The sequence below is a fragment of the Kryptolebias marmoratus genome, linkage group LG6, assembly GCF_001649575.2.
Source record: "Kryptolebias marmoratus isolate JLee-2015 linkage group LG6, ASM164957v2, whole genome shotgun sequence".
Lineage (NCBI taxonomy): Eukaryota > Metazoa > Chordata > Actinopteri > Cyprinodontiformes > Rivulidae > Kryptolebias > Kryptolebias marmoratus.
The window spans coordinates 11,401,649-11,424,011 of NC_051435.1; the positions used below are offsets into that span (position 1 = coordinate 11,401,649).

Genomic DNA, 22,363 nt, shown 5'->3' on the forward strand with positions numbered 1-22,363 from the left:
TTTTAAGGGTTGTTAAGGTGTTATTATAAATTGTTCTGCTGTTTTAAGGGTTTGTTCTGAAGTTTTACTGGTCTGTTCTGCTGTTTTTAAGGATTTTTTTGCTTTTTTATTAATAGTTCTGCTGTTTTAATGTCCTTTCAGGCGTTCTTAAGGTTTTGCTATTTTTAGGTTCTGTTCTGCTTTTTGGGATGTTTTCAAGGTTCTTTCAGCTATTTTTCAGGATTCTTGTGCTGTTTCAAGGATTGTTCTGCAATTTTAAGGATCATTCTGCTAATTTTAAGTATTGTTCTGTTATTTTTAAGGATTATTCTGTTACTTTTAAGCATTTTTCTGCAGTTTTAAGGGTTTGTTCCGCCTAGTTTCAGCTTCTTCAGCAGCTTTCAGTCAAATCATTCAGCAAAAAAGCATTCACACTGCATTTTCGCAGGAAATGCAATTTCTCTAGTTTTATTTATTTCTAATGAAGTGCAAGCGCACATCACTGAAAAGGTTTCAGTTTGTTATTAACAATTGCTTCATAGTTTCAGGTTTGTTTCTGTTTAATTTCTGTGTGACTTTTTACAGTTTTACCGATTTTAATAAGTGAATTTGTCTGTGCAATTCTGAGCTGCATTAGTTTGTAAAAATCTATTTTGCTTTGAGCGTTGTTGTGTTTTACACAATTCTGCATTTCTTCATCTCAAGGTCCACACAGCAAAATTTTATTTATTTATTTTTCACTTTAAAAAAAACGTAGTAGGTCTGTTTTTTCTGTCTCAGATTTTTAGATTTTTTTTTTTTTAAACCAAAGTTTTGTCATCGCAACCTGCTTTTCTTTATGTAATCTCAAGGTATTAAGCTAATGTGTTCACACTGCTTTATGAAAGATTGTTGCAGTGTTTCTGGGTACTTTGCAGTATCCATAAATAAATAGATAAACCTAAAGAACTGCACAGCTGAAAATATCAAAGCATTTATGTGTTGAGTATTGACTATGTTGTCTTGCTTGGTGCAGCTTCCTGGCCACAGTTTTCACTCAGTCGTTTTCTGCTCTCTCTTGATGGTGTTCAGGGTCACGGGAGGGCCGGTGCCTATCCCAGCAATCAGCGGGAGAGAAGCATCATGATACCTTCTGGACAGGTCGGCCTGTGACACGGCCAGCACAGAGACAGAACGACCACACACTCCCACCTGAGGGCAATTTAGAATCGCCATGCATGTTTTTGGCCTGTGGGAGGAAGATGAAGATACCCGGAGATAGCCTGTGCACGCACAAGGAGAACATGCAAATTCCACACAAAAAAAAAGGCTTTGGGCCAAAATCTGAACCCACATCCTTCTTGCTCTTAGGCTACAGTGCTTACCCCTGCTCAACTGCACCCCCTACTGCTGTTCTTTATACTTCTATTTTGATATGTGTTGTATTTACATAAATATTTGTTTTATTGCAATATATTATGCTCAAAAATATACGTGTGTGTGTGCCAGACTAATTTACTAAAACTCATGACTGAGTCTCATGGACCTTGCAGGAGACAAAGTAGGAAAAAAACTAAGAGCCCTTTGCAACGCTGAGGAATAAAACTGCATCTTACAGGAAGAAATCAGTTACAGAGAGGGAGAGAGAAGTTGCTTTTATATTTTACCACATGCTGTTTTGCTTTTGTTCCCAGCATGCAGAAGGTATTCAAAAGTCAGATGAGAACCCTCCAGGCCTTGCTGTGGAGGACTTTGCAGAGACGCGGATGCTGTGGTCCAGAATAGATGAGCAGTCGAGTTTGATCTGCGCGCTGAAGGACAGAGCTGATGAAATGCTGCTACGATATCAAGCCCTGCAGAAAATTAACTCGGACCTCGAAGACCAAGCGGCCCACCGCCAGGAGGAACTGGACAGAGAAAGAGAGAAAGCAGAGACATTAGAAGAAAGATATGCAGATTTGGCCGCCAACAATCAGGCAATCATTTCTTTCATGGAGGAGCACAAAGAGCAGAATGCCCAATTAAAGCTGGAAAACAAACGGCTACAGCTGGAAAACGATTCTCAGTTTTCCCCAAAATTACAGGAGAAAGAAGAATCAGTTCAAAAGCTCATACAAGAAGTCAAGCTGCTAAAAGAAAAACTTACACTTAAAGACAATGAATACAGGTAAGTTTCTTAAACTTGTTTACTAATATAGCTACTCATGTTTAAGTTAAAGCTACACTGCCAAACATTTACTTTGTGAGCTTCCAAAATGTGATGTTAAGAGCTTTATAAGTTATTGTACACAAAATATTATTTGAAATTCATGTTGGATCAAATTAAGCAATCTTTGAAAATGTCACTTGTAGTCTTGGGAAGCCACAAAGGGCATTTTTACCTACTTATATACCATTTCAGTAATAATTTGTACACATTTCGTTTAATTGGTGCATCATATCACATGACTAAAGGGAGAAATTAGCTGAATGTGAGTCAAAACTCAGAGAACAAGCAGCTCAACATCAAGCCAAGGAGGAACAGCTACTCAGTCTGTTGCTTGAAGCTCAACAACAACACATAAAAGCTGTGGAAACTTATGAAGGTACGTAGAGTAAGAGGATGTTCATCCTTCCTATTACTGCAGCTACACATCTGTAAAACTTTTTGTTGTTCAGACTTTAAGCTGAAACTCAAAGAGACTAAAGACCAACGTGCGCTGAAGGAAATCAGCATGACAGAAAGCTTAGCAAATCTCACCAAAGAAAAGGACAAAATGCTGATTATTTCAATGGAAAGAGAAAAAGTAATACAGGTATATGAGACACACTTATTGTCCGTACTAATAAACACATCTGCAAAATAAAAACAAAATTTTAAAAAACAATCACTTAAACATACAAATTGATCTTTACTACAGGAGCAACAGGAGGAAATCCAGCAGCTGGAAACAAAATGGAAGGAGGAGAAGAAAGCTCGAATAAAGGCACAAAACAGGTGGATTTTATTTCAGCAATCCTACTGCTGCAGGGGAAGTAGTGAGGAGAAAAAACACTGTTTAGTCACAAGTTTGTAGCTCATTGTCACTAGAATATTTGCGTTAATGTGTTGAGAGAACGAGACACTTAAATCTAAAAAGAACTGTTAAATAATAACTGTAAGCTTTTAGTGCAGACCCTTAGCTTTATCTTGAATGTATTGATGTCCAAATTGAATTTAAGTGATTCATTTCTGAGCACCTTGCCCTGGATACTCTCAAAAGTACTGTTCTCATGGCCATTTAAGACATTTTGCCACCAACATGGCAACACTGTGGCAAGTCATCAACTTCGATCAGAAGCTTGAAGGAGATGGGTCACCGCATGGCAGCAGGTTAATGTAAATTAAATGTTTGGACGTTAATGTTAATCAGGTATTTACTGAGCGTCCACCATTAGCCACGTAGTCCTCCTCACTCCTTTTGCTAGCACTTTGCTCACACTTCAGCTTTCCAAGAAATAAATTTATTGGCACTTAATGGCAGATTGGACACCCAGCTAACAGGTATTGCATGCTTAATTTACAGAAATGACCATTTTATTGTATTAATCCATTTAATTAAGTTGCCGTGACATATTTCCAGTTGTGGCCATGGTGAATTAATTTCCCTGCCAGTATCACCATGGAGCTGTGTGCACTTGTCCTGCCGAGATTAATAAAACTCTAACTTTCCTCAGGTTTGCACTGGAGGCAGACGCAGTAAATGCAGACATAAGGGTGAAGTCTCTCCAGGCTACTCTGGATGAATCCATCACAACGATTCAGGAACTAAACAAGGTATGTTTTAATGTTGTACCTTGCCATATTTAAAAATTCAATAAAAGTAATAGAAGCCCAGTCATTCATGGCTAATAACATGTTTGTCTGTTTATTTTACAGGACTTTGATGCTTTCAAGGACCACAGTGCCAGTCTTCTCACACAGGAAAGGGATTTAAATAAAAAACTTCGCCATATGATTGGCTAAACCTTAGCAAATGCATGAGGCACAAATTTTCTTGCCAATTTCTATTAAAAAAAAACCTTTCAGGAAAAATGTTTACTTCTACTCTGCACAAACTCTTAGACATGTAAATAAATCGTAACAATGTTTTTCTGCCAGTTTATCATCCCGTTGAAGGACTACTGTAACATGGCCCACCATGTGGAAAGCCTATTCTGGCAAGTGATCATAGCCACCATATTTACTTGTGCTGCCAGTGAATATATGCTGGCACCAGTCTGCTATCCTGGTTGATCATCACCACTGCCATAGGAATGGGTGGACCGCTAGGACAGCATAACCCCTGCCTGGAAGGACAAGGAAACCAATGACAAAACAACAGTGCATATCGTCTACATTCTCCTCACATGAATAATAGTATGCAGGTCATTGTAGAGAACACATCGTCAAAATACACTTCCTTGTTTTAATGTTTAATGCTAATATTCCCCACATGTTGTCAGGACTAAGTGTGGGCTGTGTCTCTGTGGGACATGTCTGCGGCTACAATATACAACTAAGGCAAAACATGACAAATAATGTGCTTATCGTGGGTTTTAGTTGCCTTAACTTACTAAAGAATCCACACTTAACTCAAATGCATTAACTCGCATTTGAGAGGAGAGTCTGTGGCCAGGCCGATTCATTCACTGAGCATCATAAACCAGTTTGAATAAAAAACAAAAAACTACAAACTGCTCCAAGACAGTCACAGATTAAGCAGATGTCTAGTGATTTGAATAAAGAGCTGCATGTCTTCCATTTATTGTCCTCAGGGAGTTGAAACCAGGCTTTAATTCCTGCAGAGTTCCATTACAACTATGTCCATACCATGAGCCTAAACCAGACATACACCAGTCTGAAAAAACAGAATTTATCCAAAGTGGTTGATAACTTCATGAGCTGATAACTATGACTAAGCTACCACTTTGGAAGGGCTATCATACCAAAATATTATCTAGACTAGAGACATGTATCTTTTTAGAAATTATCATTAGGCTTTGCCACTCTGAGATGGACCAAATTGTGAAATTTTGGCATCTGGCCCATGGACTAAGCACCGTCCCACAGCTAACAGGGCTGTGGCTGTGGAGAGAGTCTTACTTTAATACTCTCATGTACCACAAGAGTGCAGCAGAAATTCCTCAGGACAAACTTTCTTCATACGCACAAGGCAAAAGAAAACACAGAGAAACAATCTTTTGCGACGTGGTAAGTAAAACTATTCAAATAAATGTATAACACTCAGAATTCCTCACAAATACAATCACAGTTAAAATGTTCAAACAAGCCAAATAAATTTTGTAAATGAAATTGAGCAAAACAGCAAAGCAAGCTGTAAAATTTGACTTTTACCACCATTTCAAGAATGATCAGAAAACACCTGAGGTTGAGCAATGGGGTACAAAGTTTAGTCAGACAAGATAGAGAAATATCATATGCAAATCAAATGTTAAATAATATTTAAAAGACACGAAAAATAAAATAAGAGATCAGTATTATGCACACATTTAAATAGCTCCACTGTCTAAACAGTGTAAATATGGAAAGTTTTAAGTTTTAAAAGTTTGAATTGTATAACATCTGGCTGGTTGACTCAGGAGCTCTTTCTGGTGTTTCTATTTTAATATTATTAGTTAAGTATTGCTTATATTCCCCATTGATCTGTTTATTGATGAGCTTTAGTCAGTTGGTCTTATGGAGATCTTTTCTAACATTTGTTATTTTGTGCCATGATGTTAAAATCTAAATTTTGCGCCTATCTTAATCAGACACAGTTATAAAAGAAAACAAAAGTGCAGCCGTCCAGTGTTTACTGCCTACGCATAAAAGATAACTAAACTTTACAACTGATTGTACTCTGTATAAATTTTCAATGGTTGTCATTAGACCTACGATGATAGGGTGAATTTTTCCAGACTGTCATTAAGTGCAGCATTCCTTTGTGTCAGAAAGTCTCCTCTAATTACTTTTCGCCTGGAGCTCTGCAGCACGAAGCCTCTTCATCTTGAGCACAGGGGGCAGAATGCGTTGTGAATTTTCTGCCAGTCTGCACAGGACCGAGCCCATCTTCAAACCATACCAGGAGGAGCTCGGCTATAAATACTCTACATGCCGCCCATCTACTGGTGTCAAACGTCTTCTCGTTTAAATTATGATATAAAAGAATTGCAACAGTAATTTAAACACGTGCGCTCACTGATTTCTCTCAAAACTGCATGCATTTTGGAGAAAGTTTCGTATTGCACTAAATCTTTGCTTTGTATTTGTGTGATAATTCTGCAGTATGCATGAACTATTAATTATTTGATCAAGCTGAGAAAACTGATCAGCTGCTGTTTTTTAACTAAAATACAGATGATTGAACATTCTTTGGCATTTAACTTGCCCTTGCTTGGTATAAAAAAATAAGTGTGAACGTCTTGAACCTTTTAACCCCTTTTCCTCAGGCAGGGCTGTTATGGTCATTCCAAACTCCTGGATGGAAACCAAAGGTGACCAGGCCTTTGCCATTATGGCCTCTGAACTTTAAACTTCGGAGCTTGAGGAATTCATGCTGTCATCAACACCATATTTTATACCAACTCTAAAAAATAGATATATAAATTCTGTTTTATTGATGCATGTTATTCCAAAAACCACAGAGGTGACAATTTGTGTGGCAGTAGTGTGAGTTTAAACAACAGCTCCGACCAGCTCTGTAACTAAAAGGTGGCAAATCTTTAAATTATATAGATGCCTGTAATTTTGTGCCGTTAATGTGTTATTCCCTCGTAAACCTATACCCTTTGCAGCTGTACTTGCAGTTTTTGAAATACCACTCTCGGCAAAGACACACTTTATTGTGTTTCAGACATGCAAACCCATCCCAACGGTGTTCCCTGCCCCGGAGCAACAGCGGGAGTCTTGGCATGGCTCCAGTGGATCTGTCTCTTTATAAAGGAGGAGTGAGTATCTCTGAGTGTTTCATTCTTTTCTCCCAGAATGACTGCTGCCTCCGCCGGTGCACAGTCAGTGAGCTAACTGTCCAAGCTGGTCCTCTGATGCCTTTTTTCAAGTGTCCAAGTTTCAAGGAATACTATAATCTGAAGCATGTTCAAAAGAGGTTGGGATGATTTTTCTGTTATTTTTTTAGGATTTGCCTGCCCCGCTTTTTTATCATTCTGATTTGATGCTTGAAACCTGACTGTGATCTGCAAAGCTGGGTGATTTTTGGATCTTTGTGGCTGTTTTTCTCCAGGAGTTAGGATGTTCCCTTCTTTTACAACGGTGCTGCTGGTCACGTTACTGTCCAGAATATTAGCTCAAGACTTTTATGAAGAAAGGAAAACTTACAGGAGATCCAGGGCCAAGCCTGTGGCTGCGAACATTCATGATGGTCAAGGTGAGAAATTTACTGAAATGGACAAGGAAAACAATTTTAGTGCTGCATCATTTTCTTGTTTGTGTTCTCTTAATGATCATATTTCAGCTCCATAAAATTTACTTCTTACTCTGATTGTACCATTTTAAAAAGCTGTGTGAACCTTTAGATTTGTCACTCATTGGTTTGTAAACTTGTCCTTTGTGCTCACAGCTATCTTGGATGAGGACTGTAGCTTGGAGCTCTCCTTCCTGTTGGACAGTTCTGAAAGTGCAAAGGACAATCATGAGCAGGAAAAGCGGTTTGCGATGGACATGGTAGACAGACTCCAAGGTGCAGGGCTGCCCACTGGCCGCAGCTTGAGCTCACGGGTGGCTCTGCTTCAGTACAGCAGTCATGTTATCAAGGAGCAAACTTTCAGAGACTGGAAAGGGCCAGAAAGCTTCAGGGACCGGATCACTCCAATAGCCTATATTGGTCATGGCACCTACACCACCTACGCCATCACCAACATTACCCAGATCTACCAGGAGGAATCCAGACCGGGAAGCATCAAAGTAGTGGTGTTGCTTACGGATGGCGTCTCCCACCCAAGAAACCCAGACATTTTCTCTGCTGTTGCTGATGCCAAGAACCAGGACATCAAGTTCTTCACTGTGGGCATCACCCGGGCAGCCAACGAGCCAGCCAATGTAGCCGAGCTCCGCCTGCTCGCCAGCTCCCCGGCCTCCCGCTTTCTCCACAATCTACAGGATGACAACATATTGGAAAAAATCTTCACTGAAGTGGTGCGTATAATGTCTCGTCTTTCAGCTGACATCACAGAAAAATGCAATGTATTTAGTTTGAACAGGCATCGCTTTTGAGTTTACACATGGACAGACTTGTTCGGGTGTTTGTGTTGAGGTGATTGTATGCCAGTGCTCAGGAGAAAGAAAGGAAAGAATGCATCTGACAGATCTGGATTTAAGCCTTTCTCAACAGCTATTTAAAAAAGTTGGGCATATTATGTGAGCTAATCACCTAAGATTTATATTTTTATCCTTTTATTTGTTTGTGAGAACAAGTATTTCATGTCATTTCCTGCAAAGGATCAATAAAGTATCCATCTTAATCATCAAATCTAAAGTAGGTTTTAGTAACCGAAATAAAAACTGATGCAAATTCTAAAACATTTCTGCTTTCCTTTGCAGACTACATTAGCGGATGAAGGAGTAAGTACTAAAGCAAATATTTGCTCACGATTGTTTGACATTTGGCACGATGTAATTAAGTTTGACAAACATGTCTCCTGTTTCTGAAGTGTCCTCTGGCTCAAAAATGTGGTTGTGAAAAAGGAGAAAGGGGGCCCAGTGGGCCTGCGGTGAGTATTTAACCTCCAGTTTTTCACCTACCACCTTTAAAACAGGACTTTTACCCGTCATAACTTTCACTAACCCCAACTGCATGAACTACAATAGTGAAACCAAACATCATTTCTGAGTGAGGCTTAAGGTACCCCCTTATACACTGCTGCTCATAATGAAACTGAAGTTCGGTCCCTCCCCCTCCCCAGATAACAAACGTCTCAGTCAGGCTTTCAGGCAGACGATCGTGTTGCTAACAGACAGCTGTGTGACCAGGTGCTTTCACCTCAGAGAGATTCTTCAGATTCTCATACTTAGACAGAGGAGCTCACATAATTGCTCTCGTTAGTTTAACGGCCACAGACTAGACCATTTCTGGTGGATAGAGACCTGTGCTTGTGGTCCAGGCGCAGCTCAGGACAGGGACTGCTGGGCATATGGGTGTGATACCCAAGTCATACAGCAAATCAGACATCAGGCTAATGACCACTTCCCCCTCAGTCAGTCGGCAACAATAACTGTTTAGAGTCAGTCAAACTTTCACTTTGTTACAGACAAGCCTAAATTTACAGCAATTGGGTCAGAGTGTTATTTGTTCATGTCTTTCTAGCGCTGTCTAACAAGAGAACTAAATGTCAAACACACAGATATCAATCAAATTTGAACCCTGATTTTGTTTCTCTCTTCAGGGTAAAAAAGGTCGCCCAGGTGATGATGGAGCTCCGGGGCAGAAAGGTCAAAAGGTGAGTGTCTTTGATGGACAAATGTGTTGTGAAAATCCCAGCTGGTAGGTTTTTTTTACTAGCTATTCAATCCCTCAAGTATGTCTCTCTCGTAAATTCTTTAGATTCTTTTTGTGTGGACTCTCTTACAAGGTTATTGTTAGCATCTTATGATCATAAGCTTATATATTGTGTGAGTCTAGGTCCCCTGAAAATTTTACTTTATAAAGCGATGGATGGATGGATGGATGGATGGATGGATGGATGGATGGATGGATGGATGGATGGATGGATGGATGGATGGATGGATGGATGGATGGATGGATGGATGTCTTTAAACATGTACAAGAAGTCCGACTTCAGACTGTGAATTTTACCATCATTAATAGCCATTTTAAGGTTTTGGTTTTAAATTTGATTCTCTCTTTCCTTCTTGTCACTCTCACAGATTCCTTCACAAACTAAGAAACAAACACAAACTACAATATTTACATTTATGTCTCATTAAATTTATGTCCCACTTTATTTTTTTAATGTTTAAATAAAAAAGCAATGCATGCTGATGCAGCTGACAAAGATAATTGTAAATGTAGACTGACAGACCTGTTTTTGATCATTTGTTTATTTAAAGTCATAAATTTAAAAAGAAAACTTATTTTTAAACAATGCTCCAAGAAAATGTAGTTTGTTGAAAACTCATATCACAAGTGTAAGGATTGACTATGAATACCCATTAAAGGACAACTTGTCAACTCCAAAAGATACACTACATTATTATTTTTTCCCCCTTTCTTGGATTTACATCATGCAGAGCTGATGAAAAAACTAGTGTTTACGAACAAAAGTATACTGGGAAAATGTTAACATAGAAAATACATTAAGTGAAAGTTATTCTCAAACATTTCTTGAACTTAAATTTTGATTCCCACTTGCAACCATAGAAGTCTCCCTCTGCTGGTCATTAGAAATAATGCAGGTTTGAGCTACTTCTACATCACTATGTCCAAAAGTTGTGAGAAATTTAGCAATTAGGTAATGTTGTATACAAACAGTGCTGTGTCTCGTTATATTTCAGCATGTTTTCACGCATTTTGCATTTCTGTTCAGCTGCTTTTACATGCATTTTCAATTTATAACCTACAAAAAAATCCTACACCTTAAAAAAAGAAAATTATATGTTAAAACAGTGGACAATTTGCACACTGAAAGGCATTTGCAAAACTGTGCAAGACTGTAACAAAAACTAATTCAAACAAAGAAAATCTTATCAATGACAGTCGAAAAAAACAATTTCAGAAATGCTAAAAGGGGTGTTCCCAAAACTTTTTCTAGAGCTCATCAATGCAAGCCATGGTAATTTGTTTATAGTTTATTTTTTATTTTGTTGAGATATATTCCTCTGCAGCCCATTTACAAGTTATCACATTAAACAAATCTTAAATAAATATATGAATGTGGATGTAAATGCAAATTGCTTTTTTATCTCAGAATACTTACAGTTAAAAGTCTTGTATTATTTAAGGTATAAATTTGTATCTTTTTTTTTTCCTATAGGGTGATGCAGGATTAAGTGGAGTTCCTGGGCGAGAGGGAACTGAGGTAAAAACCACAAGTAATGACCACAATTAGTAAATATCATTGCTGTGTCTGTTTGTTTACACATAAAATCTATTTTTGCTCATAGGGGCAGCCAGGTTACAAAGGAGAAAAGGTACAAATTATTACCAACGAGTGAAGACATTTTCTTTTCCATTTTCTGGCAACAGTTTAAACATTTTTTTTGACTGTGCTGCACAACATTTGTGCTCAGGGTGAGAGGGGTGAGTGTGGCACTCCAGGAATCAAAGGAGACAGGGTATGACATCTTTACTGATGCTACTAAACGGTGGATATCTCATGTTGATAATCGCTCTCAGAGTTTACAATGTTTTTAATGCGTGTTTATTTCTTGTGCGATTGGCTTTAGGGCCCTGAGGGTTCAATTGGAACAAGAGGGCCAAGAGGTCTGCAGGTTGGTAATCATTCTTGTACTTGTAGGATTTTTCCGTATTTTAAGGTTAAAAATAGCACCAATTTAAAATTGAACACTTACAACTTGAAGTATAATGTAACAAATGTCAAAAATTACTTTTTATTATTATATTTACATTGTGTATTAGGTAATATCTCTGCTTAGTCTCTACTTGTTAACATATATCTTTAACATAATCACTTCATCTCAAACACAGAGGCATTCAATCTTCCTAATTAACGACTGCATGATATTTCTGACCAGGGGTTACCAGGACCACAGGGAGACATCGGACCGGAGGGCCCTCAGGGAAAGCAGGTCAGCGCCTCATCATTCACATGTGCTGCAACCTTTACATTTCCTCCTGTGATAGGTTTGAGCAAAGGCTGAAGCTTTTACCACCTCGGTTTTAACCCCGCAGCAACATTTTTGCGTGTACGAAGATGCCTTTGTGAATGTTTGGCAAACAGACACAGTCTCCCCCGTCATTACTGTGATTCATACGAAAAAAATACCCATCATGACAGGTTCTCCTGTGTATCTTGTAACTAAATACAGACTAAGAAGTGCCTACAGCATTGTCTGCCTCGCATACACAGTTAGCAGTTAATAACATGCATGGAAAGCTTGTGTGTCTCACCATGTAAGGACCTGTAGGCAGTATGTACACACGAGTCTTGGTGGTCCCCATATAGTATAATTTATGTCAGCAACTTCAAAAAGGGAATACCCATAAAATCAGTCTTTATATCTTTAAATATTCATTATGTATACTGTACATAATGAATATGTGTTTTTGTTTTTATTATTAAACTAGTATAGAAGACCCCAGTGTAACATTATGAACTTTTAAAGTATTATTTGTTTTAGGTCATTTGTGTGTTAATATGCTTGTGATCACAGGGTGAACGAGGTCCACTTGGCCCTCCAGGAATTCAGGGAGAAATGGGTATTGGACTTCCTGGACCAAAAGTAAGTCATCCTGCAAACTATCCTTTAAAGACTTTATTGTTTTTTTTGTATTTATTTGTGATCTGATCAGCTGTTGAATGACTTTTGCAGGGTGACATGGGATTCCAGGGCCGACCAGGTCCTCTTGGTCCTCCAGGAGTGGGTGAACCAGGCCCTCCTGTAAGTTATGAAGCATCAAAATTATTTGTTTGGTCTTGTGAGAAAATTCCTATATGTTGTTAGTTCTGCCAATGTTTGGCTGACGTGCAACAACCGTGTTTACAGGGACCCCAAGGGCAACAAGGTGTTCAAGGAGAAAAAGGACCCCAGGGAGAAGGGTTTCCTGGCCCAAAGGTCATTTCAAGTATATATTATTAGAAAACTAGAGGAAAATGTATTTTTTGCCATGCTGATTCTTTAAAGTGATGGAGGGAGGATTCAAATCCAGACAAGCCTCCAGGAGGCAGGTAGGTGAGGATGAGAGCAACAAAAGCTTGGCTTGATTAAACTAAAACCAGTGAGTATTCTGAGGGAGTAATGGCTTGATTCTGTCATACAGTGTTGTTTGGAGAGCAGAAAGCGAGACTGAAAACATAAAGAGACAAAATAACACAACTTGCTCAGAAAATACTTAAAAGAACACTCAAGATAAAACTAAAACAAGATCCAGAATGCAAAATCTTTCACAATTTTAAAAAGAAAACCATGATCATATTACAAATAAACACAATTCAAACCATCCCAGTGTCAAGACCACGGAGAAAAATGTGAAAAATGTGAATCTGCTGGACATTTACATACAAATTACCCTCAGTCGAGTTATCAAAAGTCAACTAAAGAGAACCGAAATGAAACAAAGCAAGGTTAACTTCTGTTGAAAGCTGAAATGTTGAAGCAGACTCTGTTAAGTCTGTGAAAATGCAGTTTCAAGCTGCAACACGCTGCACCACGAAACACCGAACACATCATCCTTTCAAATACAAAGACACGCAAGTCTGGCATCTTTAGTGTTTACATTAATACTGACAGCTGGTTTTACTCGATAGCGGTACAGAAAACAATTTAAACTAAGGGAATTTAAAACATCAAACAACTGCAATTGTAACTTTTTACCATTGCAGTTCAATGTTATATGCAAATTTATCATATAAGCTTATTTATGGGGCTATCTGTACTAAAAGGTGACTGTACTTTAATTTATCTTGACAATTTTAAATATCCTCAAGTAACTTCAAATCTGTTTGACCTATATCAGACAACATGACAACTTTTCTCCTCTGCTGAATTCTTCGTTTGGTAAAATCAGTCAGGACTTTTATGTTAAAGACAGGAAATCATGAGGTCAGAAAAAAATACTGTAGACGTTTGTATTCATTTGCAACAGGAGCCAACATGCTCTTTCTTTGCTTTCCTGGGAACAATGCAGAGCTGACTCTGAGCCAAGCTCAGCTCAGGCAGCTGTGGTTTACTTTAATAGACAGGATTAACCTGGTTTTGTTTCTCAGGGGGAACGAGGATTCTCTGGACCGAGGGGGCCGAGGGGACAGCAGGGTGTTGGCATCAAGGGGGAAAAGGTGGGTTGTAAATTCATTTAACAAAAGATTTTTACTACAACACATAAACAGCAGAGGGGCTAATAAAAGTCAAGTGGGAGCCAAAAGGTTTCTCTTGTCTGCTGTTATAAAGATGTTTTCTATAAAGGTAAGAAGAGACAGATGTTTCACATATTTAACATCCGGTTACCGTGAGAAAGTTACACACAATACATGAATCTCATATTTAATTTACTACTAACGACACATACTTGTCAGTAGTCAATCATCAATATTGTTATTTTTTAGTCACTAGGGCTGTAAAAACAGAGCGTGCTGTTTGCTTTCCTATAAGCCAAATCTTATGAGAGAAGTATCACATGTATGGCAATTTTTATATTTCCTAAATTTTGGACACAAGAGTAGGATGCAAAATCAGTGTCCGGATCTGTGTTTTTGTTAGTGTTTTGTTTTTCCACTTTAGTTCAAGTATTTATCAGATTTCCCAGTGTTTTTCCTGCATATGGTTTTCAGGCTCCGCCCACTCTCACCTGCTCCTAGTTGTCCTGTCTCGAGGTGTTTGTCATTCAGTTCATTAGTATTATCTTTATATTCCTTCTCCGCTGTGTCTCGGTTCTTTGGTGCGTTGTGTTTTCCCCACAGTCAGTCGTGATTTCTTCCTCGTGTACGTCCCTGTGTTTCCAAGTAGTTTCTGCTGCACAACAGAATTTTTTTTTGTTTAGTAAATCATTATCTCTTGAGTACTTGTGTTCTGTCTGCAATCCTGGGTCCCGTATCGTCTGAAAATCATGACAGAGAGAGCTGATTGAATGATCTGCACATGTTGTGTTGACAAGATCACTTGTGGAATTTGCAACTATGTTGGTTAAAGCTGAGGTTGTGAAATAAAGACCTCTCTGTACGGTCTCCATCACTCTCCTAGTTAAACTGTTTAATAGTTTTGGTGTCCAATCCTGGTCCTGGAGGGCCACTATCCTGCATGTTTTAGTTGTTTCCCTGCTCTTCAGCAGGTCTTCAAATTCTTGAGAAGCCTGCTAATCATTCAGTCATTCAAATCAGGTGTGTCAAAGCAGAGAAACATCTAAAACATGCAGAATAGTGGCCCTCCAGGAGCAGGATTAGACACCACTGCTCTACAATGTTTAGTGTTTTTTTGCTGTTTGAATGAATTCAGTTACAGTCCTGTCAAAAAGTTTTTTCCATTCCTTACAATACATTGGTGGTGGTGTTCTGGGCTGCAAACACATCATCCTCAACTGGCAAAACTTAAGCATTATTTGATAATGTATACATTGGGGAACATACAGACTATATTGATATTGCAAGGTGAGTTATGCACAATAAACACACCAATAAATGGGCCGTGATATTTTACTTCCAGGGTGAATTTGGACCCCCAGGTCGTCCTGGACCAGCTGGACCAGTAGGGGTGGGCATTCAGGGAGAAAAGGTCAGCTTCGTAGACTGCCTTTGTGAAACACACCCTGGAAACAAACTAATGCTACAGTAGCCAGAACTACATTTATTAAATCTGTTAATGAACTCAATTCTGCAGGGAGTCGAAGGACCAAGAGGTCCACCAGGAGGCAGAGGACTTCCAGGAGAAGGTTTACCTGGACCTAAGGTTTGTTAAAACACTTGAAAAACATTAACTTTGTGAAACAAATGAGATGACTTTCATTTTATATGGAATTGTAATGTTACACTGTGCTGACATATTTACTCTCATTATAAAATAAAGGATAAGGCGTGAAAATCTGCTACAGATAAAATGAATAAAGAGTAAAATATGTCAGGATTACCATTATTATAGCTAAAATATGTAACCTCTTGATCTACTGTTAACACAACCTAACATAATATAACATGCAATGATTTAAATGAACATATAATTGTGTTATCAGGATCAAAATATTATGAATGTTCCAACAAAGCACTTTGCTTTTCCAAATTTTACATGAACCAACAGAGTGTTTTCACATGCTCCGTCATAAAAGAGTGCATTCAAAGCCAAAACAATTATTTCTCAAACTCAAGCATAGGCTTGTCTTAGTGTTGTTTCAGGAAAAAAAACAAATAAATCATTAGTTTTAATAACCTTTGTTCTTCTGCCACTTCTATTTTTAGGGGGACCAAGGCTTACCAGGAGAGCAGGGAGCTTCAGGAGAACGAGGCATTGGTGAACCTGGTCCGAAGGTAAAACCAATGATTTTATAAGAAAGCATGTATTCTAACTGTGGCCCACTGTATCTATGCGCATGACAAGTGTGCTAATGTGACAAATCTTACAAAGAATGACAACAAATAGCTATCTGCCATCACAGGGAGAACCTGGAGCAGGGGGCCTTGGTGGTCTACCTGGTCTTCCAGGGGAAGATGGAGCTCCAGGCCAAAAGGTAAAGTTTTTTTGTTGTTCCTATTTGGTGACCCAAAAGAGACCTAACCCTGAACTTTTTTGCCCATTAGCTTAAAGAGGAGAAAAGATCAATTTGAATATTTACTGAACTCATTGTTTGCTTCTATCAGGGGGAGCCTGGTTTACCTGGTTTGAGAGGTCCTGAGGGGGCACAAGGAATTGGCATTCAAGGAGAAAAGGCATGTTTTGAAAACTAGTTATGTATTCTATTATTTTTTTATTACACTCAAAGTCTGTGGTTCTCCCTCTCAGGGTGACCAGGGTCTGAGGGGGATCCGTGGGCTGCATGGGCCTCCAGGGATCCCAGGACCTTCAGGACCAAAAGTAGGAAATCTATTGAAACAAGGAAAAATAACACTGTGGTGTGATAGCAAGACTTAGTCTCATCATTTACACAACCATGAATCTGTTATTTAAGATTTATGTCAAAATAATCCACCCTTTGAACAGGGTCTAAATATGAGTCTTTAATTTATTGTTGGCAGCTCATTCTTTCACAGAGTCATGCATTCATTGGATCTTAAGTCTCTCGCCAACTTTTATCTTTCCAGGGTGAACGTGGAGTTCCAGGACCGCAGGGCATCCTGGGGCAGCCAGGACGGTCCATATCAGGTCCAAAGGTAAAATAAAAACTTCATTGTCAGACTGCTTCTGTTAACACTGATCCTGGCAGGTAGCCAGGAGAGCTGATGTAAAAGAAAACAAGCTGACACAAGTCATCAATTTGCCTTTTTGTTAATTTTCCTGTGTTCAGGGTGAAGTAGGTCCTGCTGGTCCTCCCGGTCCTGTTGGAGAAACAGGCCTTGGACTACCTGGTCCAAAGGTAAATGCTTTCACTTGTGATTTTTCATGTTTTTAGATTAGTTATTTAACATATTCATCTAGTCAGCACTGTGCCATTGGTATTAATCTCTGAATTTTGTGTCACCAGGGTGATCGTGGTCATCCAGGTTTGCCAGGTCCGCTTGGTCCAAAAGGTGAAGGCTTCCAAGGCCCCGAGGTTTATATCATCATTCAAAACATTAAATGTTTGAATTATGCACATTTTAAATGACTGTAAATATCAAACCTTATTTTTTTTTAAATTAAAATGTGTCTTTCTGTTTCCAGGGTCCTCCAGGCATGCCAGGGTTGCCAGGTGAGCCCGGCCCAGAAGGAGTGGGAATTCCTGGTCCTAAGGTTTGTGTCTACAAGGCTTTGTGAGCTGATCAGTCTCTTCTTTTGTTAGGATGTGTGTGCTGTACTGATTTTGTGACGATGTCATGTCTGTTCCAGGGAGACGTTGGCTTTAGAGGACTACCAGGTTTGCCTGGTCCACCCGGCGAGGGCTTGCAGGGGCCACCAGTAAGAAATAATGCCTACCCTGATGTTTGATCAGAAATAAATTTACGTTTTTATTAAACCATCCAAGCAATTTGCAGGATTTTTTTAAACATAAAAGGCAAGGGCACAAGCCTAAAGTGGACAGCCATGGTCTCTGATTAAGGACCGTTATTCATCAGCAGTTGATAAAACTGACATACAATTACTATAGGAAACTTTTAAGCACTAAATATTGGAGTTGAAACACTTGAATGCATAGAGTTTTAGGTGTTGTTCTAATGTTTCAGAACTGCGTGCAAGTTTGCAGGACATTGGTCCTTATGTATAATATTCATTGTATAATACTTTTAGGGCAATACAGGGAGACCAGGACCTACTGGTCCAGCTGGGCCTACTGGAGAAGGTATTCAAGGACCAAAGGTAAATCACTGTTTTCCTTTAATGCAACACAAGTAAAGCAAACATTATGCTTATTGATTGGTGACATGTTCCATTATAAAACTATTTGAGATCATGGCTACACAGAACTTAATCATAGATATTCAAAGGATTAAAAGTCTTCAGTTTATTTTAATTATCTAATTTCAGGGTGAGCCAGGCTCTCAAGGTATGACAGGGCCCAGAGGGCCTCAAGGAGAGGGATTTCCAGGATCTAAGGTGATGGGTTTTCACACATCTTCCAAACTGTTTATCAATGTTTCATTTACGGATCTTTGACTAAGAAATATCTTTCATTGGGACAGGGAGACCGTGGACTACAGGGTGAAAGAGGAATGAAAGGTACAAAAGGAGACATGGGAGATTCTGGAGTTCCTGGAGAAATGGTAAAATACAATTTAATAAAAAATTTAAAGCCTAGAATTCCTTGAAGAACTGCAATTTGAAGTACATCAAATTGGTTCATCAGACATTTTGCTATCTTAAGGAAAGGGCTGACTCCAATAGCTTGTAGCTAAATTTTAAGCCAATATCTTGCATGATCAAATAATGCTCAGAGTATGTGATGGGGATTCATTTCAACTACTACTACACCAAGAATTAGCTCAATATCTATAAAACTGTCTAAATTAGAGTCATTTTGTGTTTTCTACAGTCAGTTGGTTGTGGCAGACATCTTGAATGACAGTGACTTTGAATTTCTTTCATTCTAGGGGAGACAAGGGACAAAGGGAGAACCAGGCCTCACTGTAAGTTTACGAAATTAACCTTTTTTTTCCAGATAAAGCAAACATGGAGAAGAGAAATTCAACAAATTTGTGTTTCTTACATCTTTCAGAGAGAAGACGTTATCAAGATGATAAAAGAAATATGTGGTAAGACTGCAAGCCAAGTTTACTATAGTACTTATTGCCTGTAGATTAATCTCAAGCTAATAATATACATGCTGTATGCTAATGTAGACTGGCACAGCTTTAGACTCACATTAAGTAAGCCAAAGAAAGGGATAGTGATCAAGTTTATTTGTATCATTCTCAGGATGTGGCATCAAGTGCAAAGAAAGGCCCATGGAGCTCGTCTTTGTTATCGACAGTTCAGAAAGCGTCGGTCCGGAGAACTTTGAGATCATCAAAGACTTTGTCACTAGGTTGGTGGACAGAACCACTGTCGGACGTAACGCCACCAGAATCGGGCTGGTCCTCTACAGTCTGGATGTGCATTTAGAGTTCAACTTGGCCCGCTATGTGAGCAAGGAGGATGTAAAACAAGCCATCAGAAAAATGCCTTACATGGGTGAGGGCACTTACACAGGGACTGCTATAAGAAAAGCGACTCAGGAGGCCTTCTTCAGCGCCCGTCCCGGAGTTAGAAAAGTAGCTATTGTCATCACTGACGGTCAGGCAGACAAACGAGAACCTGTCAAGCTCGACATGGCGGTGCGTGAGGCTCATGCTGCAAACATTGAGATGTATGCTCTGGGCATTGTGAATTCTTCTGATCCTACGCAGGCTGAGTTTCTGCGAGAACTCAACCTTATCGCCTCTGACCCAGACAGTGAGCACATGTACCTTATTGATGACTTCAATACATTGCCAGGTGATAATCACACTCAGGTGTTGTAAATTATTATGTTTTCCTTCTGTAGTATGCTCTCAAAATTAACATATTTCTTCATCTCTCAGCACTGGAGTCTAAACTTGTCAACCAGTTCTGTGAAGATGAAAATGGCGCTCTTATTTACAACCACATCCCAAATGGACCCTGGAGCAGCAACAACGGGCTTGGTTTTAATAGAATCAACGGTAATGGGCATAATGGCTATGACAGTAATGGTTATAATTTTGGAAACAATGGACACGGGCATAGTCACCAAGAGGAGACTGAAAATCAGAGACGAACCAACAGCAGGAGCCGAGGTGACACGTTCACGCTGCCAATCAGAGCCGATCCTCTACCACCAAAGGTCTTTACCGAAAACACCTTTGTATTGTCTGACTTACAATGATTTCTTTGAGCATTTTGAAATTCACCACAATAAACATATGATATTGTTAAATTTGACCTTAGGTGGTGGAAGATGAAGATGAAGATGGTGAAGATTTAGACATAAGAGCACGTGTACGGACCGGTAGCAGTGTGTCTGCAGTCAGTGAATCAACATTGTCATCACCTGTGAAAGAAAGCTTCCCCTCCGGTGAGACAGTCTTTACATCATCATCATCGGCAGGATCTGCTTCATCATCGTCACTGCCATCTACACCTACGGCACCTCCTCTTCCAAAACTGGGCTCCGATTCACATTCAAACTCTAACCAGTTGCAGCTCGTTGTGAGTTCAAACTTGCCTAAAGGTGAGCACTGCATCTCTGCTCCAAAAACGTTATGTTATGAAAGACGTTTTGGCATCTCATAGCTGTGAAAGCGTTAACGCAATTGCATGCAAGCTCACTTTTGCTTTGTAATGGCTTTGTTTGACACTTAAAGATGGATAACAAAATGAAATGATCAAAAAACCATACAAGACACTTGATGCCATTGGAATATGTCTGCCTGTTAACCAACTTTTTTCACCATTATCTTTTCTGTTTCCCAGATATTTAGGAAGTTTTATTGTTTTTAACTAATTTGCAATCTTTTGTTTTATGAGGGATGTAACATGTAAAATCCATCACAAGTGCACTTAAAGATGTGTATTTAATGTGCATTCATGCTGTGTTACTATGCTTCATTTTATTTTTTTAACCACAAACACTAAAAGAAAATGTATCTAATTCTTGTTCAGTCAAATTTTTGAAAAACTCACCCATCATTTTCTTCTTCAGAGGTCCGTCCTCTTGATCCCCGCTGTGAGCTCGCCATAGACCAAGGCACCTGCCGAGACTACGTCATCCGCTGGTACTACGACAAACAAGCCAACGCCTGTGCTCAGTTTTGGTACGGAGGCTGCGAAGGAAATGACAACCGTTATGAAACCGAAGACGAATGCAAGAAGGCCTGTGTTGTTATCAGAAAAGGTAAGCTTTGTAATCTTGTTTTTAGCAGTAATCGTGCATATTCTGTTTACTTTTATCCATATTCTTATTCCTTTGTTTTCAAACTTTCTTTTTCTTTTCAGCTGGATAAGAAGACAAGTCAAAGAGCAGACAAATTTAGTTTTTTATTTGCATTTTACTGATGTATTATCACTTCTGTTTAGCTTTTTTTTTGCACTCTTTGAAATGTTTGTCAACAGACAAATATGCCAGTTTTGGTAAAATTTTAATTCATGTTTCTATTGCTGCTGTAATTGAAGAAATATAAATTATCATTACCTCAGAATTCAGTGATTATTGAAAATGTTTTGTAAATTAGAACGTACCTAGTTTTGAGGATTTGTCTGCTCTGAAGCCTCAGAAAAGATTTAACTTATAGATTCAACACCTCTGAGCCATGTGCTTTGCATTTAGGAAACAGAATGATGATTGTTTTTTTTAAACTATGTTGATATGATTTGCTGAATTGTGTTTTTAGTACTTTTGCATATTTTTTTGTTTGTTTCATTGCAATGTGTTTATTGAGATTATATAATTATATATATTATAATTACTGGATGCTGCTTCCAGGGGTCCTCTGCAAATATATTGCAGTAAAGATCAGTCAAAGCCATTCTTATCTGGACATTGTTTGTATATCTGAATAAATATTTGTATATGTTTTTGAAGTGAATAAACTTTAAAGGATATCTGTTGTGTGTGTGTCAATTGAAGACTAGTGCCACCATCATGGTTTACATTTGTTTGTGCATTGCAGCAACAGAAAAATTAATGTAGACATATTAAATATTGTGCAAACAGACTACTTTTTCAGCACCATTAATGTGAACTCCCTAAATTTTCTGTTACTGTCACCAAGTTTAAAATTACATTTTTCAGTTAAGTCTATAAAAATGGGAATATAGGTTTATGAGTATATTAATGCCTAAGGTGCCAAGAAAAAAAAAACGCATTAGGCTGGAACATGATTAAATTTCTTTATTTTATTTTATTTTTTAATGCTTTTTGTGGTACACATACTCATCAAAACACAATAATTGTTTTACTCATTGGAGCACGTTTTTTAAACTCCGATATTTTGGGGTGTTAAATGGTTGCAGCAGCTACCAAACATTTTTTGGGAAGACCCCAAATGCATGATGGGCAATAAATTACAAAACATTGAGTAATTCATTCAAAGTTATTACTCCCCAAATGTGCTTTCTTATAAATTCATCTGCATAACCATATTTTTTAAACAAAACAAACTT

General features: G+C 38.6%; 2 protein-coding genes across 3 annotated transcripts in view; both read left to right on the forward strand.

Moving 5' to 3' along the window:
• The window catches only part of zgc:172182 (coiled-coil domain-containing protein 89), a 7,047-nt gene extending 944 nt beyond the window's left edge, over window positions 1-6,103 (forward strand). Inside the window, exons 2-8 of the mRNA XM_017424437.3 lie at window positions 1,051-1,119; window positions 1,653-2,125; window positions 2,413-2,543; window positions 2,617-2,753; window positions 2,859-2,935; window positions 3,655-3,754; window positions 3,857-6,103. Coding sequence (XP_017279926.1) covers window positions 1,051-1,119; window positions 1,653-2,125; window positions 2,413-2,543; window positions 2,617-2,753; window positions 2,859-2,935; window positions 3,655-3,754; window positions 3,857-3,943 — 1,074 coding nt within the window. The 3' untranslated portion in view covers window positions 3,944-6,103. The remainder of the gene's footprint in view (window positions 1-1,050; window positions 1,120-1,652; window positions 2,126-2,412; window positions 2,544-2,616; window positions 2,754-2,858; window positions 2,936-3,654; window positions 3,755-3,856) is intronic.
• A 786-nt stretch (window positions 6,104-6,889) lies between these two features.
• col28a2a (collagen, type XXVIII, alpha 2a) lies at window positions 6,890-21,802 on the forward strand. 2 transcript variants are annotated; one of them, XM_037976277.1, is made up of 36 exons: window positions 6,890-6,906; window positions 7,200-7,343; window positions 7,536-8,110; window positions 8,516-8,536; window positions 8,626-8,685; window positions 9,358-9,411; window positions 10,945-10,989; window positions 11,075-11,101; window positions 11,201-11,245; window positions 11,357-11,401; window positions 11,666-11,719; window positions 12,305-12,373; window positions 12,464-12,532; window positions 12,638-12,706; window positions 13,858-13,926; window positions 15,287-15,355; window positions 15,461-15,529; window positions 16,033-16,101; window positions 16,230-16,301; window positions 16,432-16,500; window positions 16,574-16,645; window positions 16,873-16,941; window positions 17,076-17,144; window positions 17,253-17,321; window positions 17,432-17,500; window positions 17,597-17,665; window positions 17,996-18,064; window positions 18,233-18,301; window positions 18,388-18,468; window positions 18,796-18,831; window positions 18,921-18,957; window positions 19,121-19,678; window positions 19,765-20,045; window positions 20,150-20,432; window positions 20,904-21,095; window positions 21,197-21,802. In XM_037976277.1, exons 2-36 carry the CDS (start codon window positions 7,208-7,210, stop codon window positions 21,202-21,204), a joined length of 3,717 nt encoding a protein of 1,238 aa, XP_037832205.1. In that variant the 5' UTR covers window positions 6,890-6,906; window positions 7,200-7,207; the 3' UTR covers window positions 21,205-21,802. The 2 variants fall into 2 exon arrangements, with proteins under 2 accessions (XP_037832205.1, XP_017280066.1); XM_017424577.2 differs by lacking the exon at window positions 6,890-6,906 and adding an exon at window positions 6,937-7,064.
• Window positions 21,803-22,363: the final 561 nt, after the last annotated feature.

What these genes read in the sequence shown, in the direction of transcription:
- col28a2a (XM_017424577.2), top strand. An exon ending in TGGGCATTCAGGGAGAAAAG is followed by an intron (nt 15,356 to 15,460) that starts GTCAGCTTCGTA and finishes TCAATTCTGCAG; the next exon opens with GGAGTCGAAGGACCAAGAGG. An exon ending in AAGGTATTCAAGGACCAAAG is followed by an intron (nt 18,065 to 18,232) that starts GTAAATCACTGT and finishes ATCTAATTTCAG; the next exon opens with GGTGAGCCAGGCTCTCAAGG.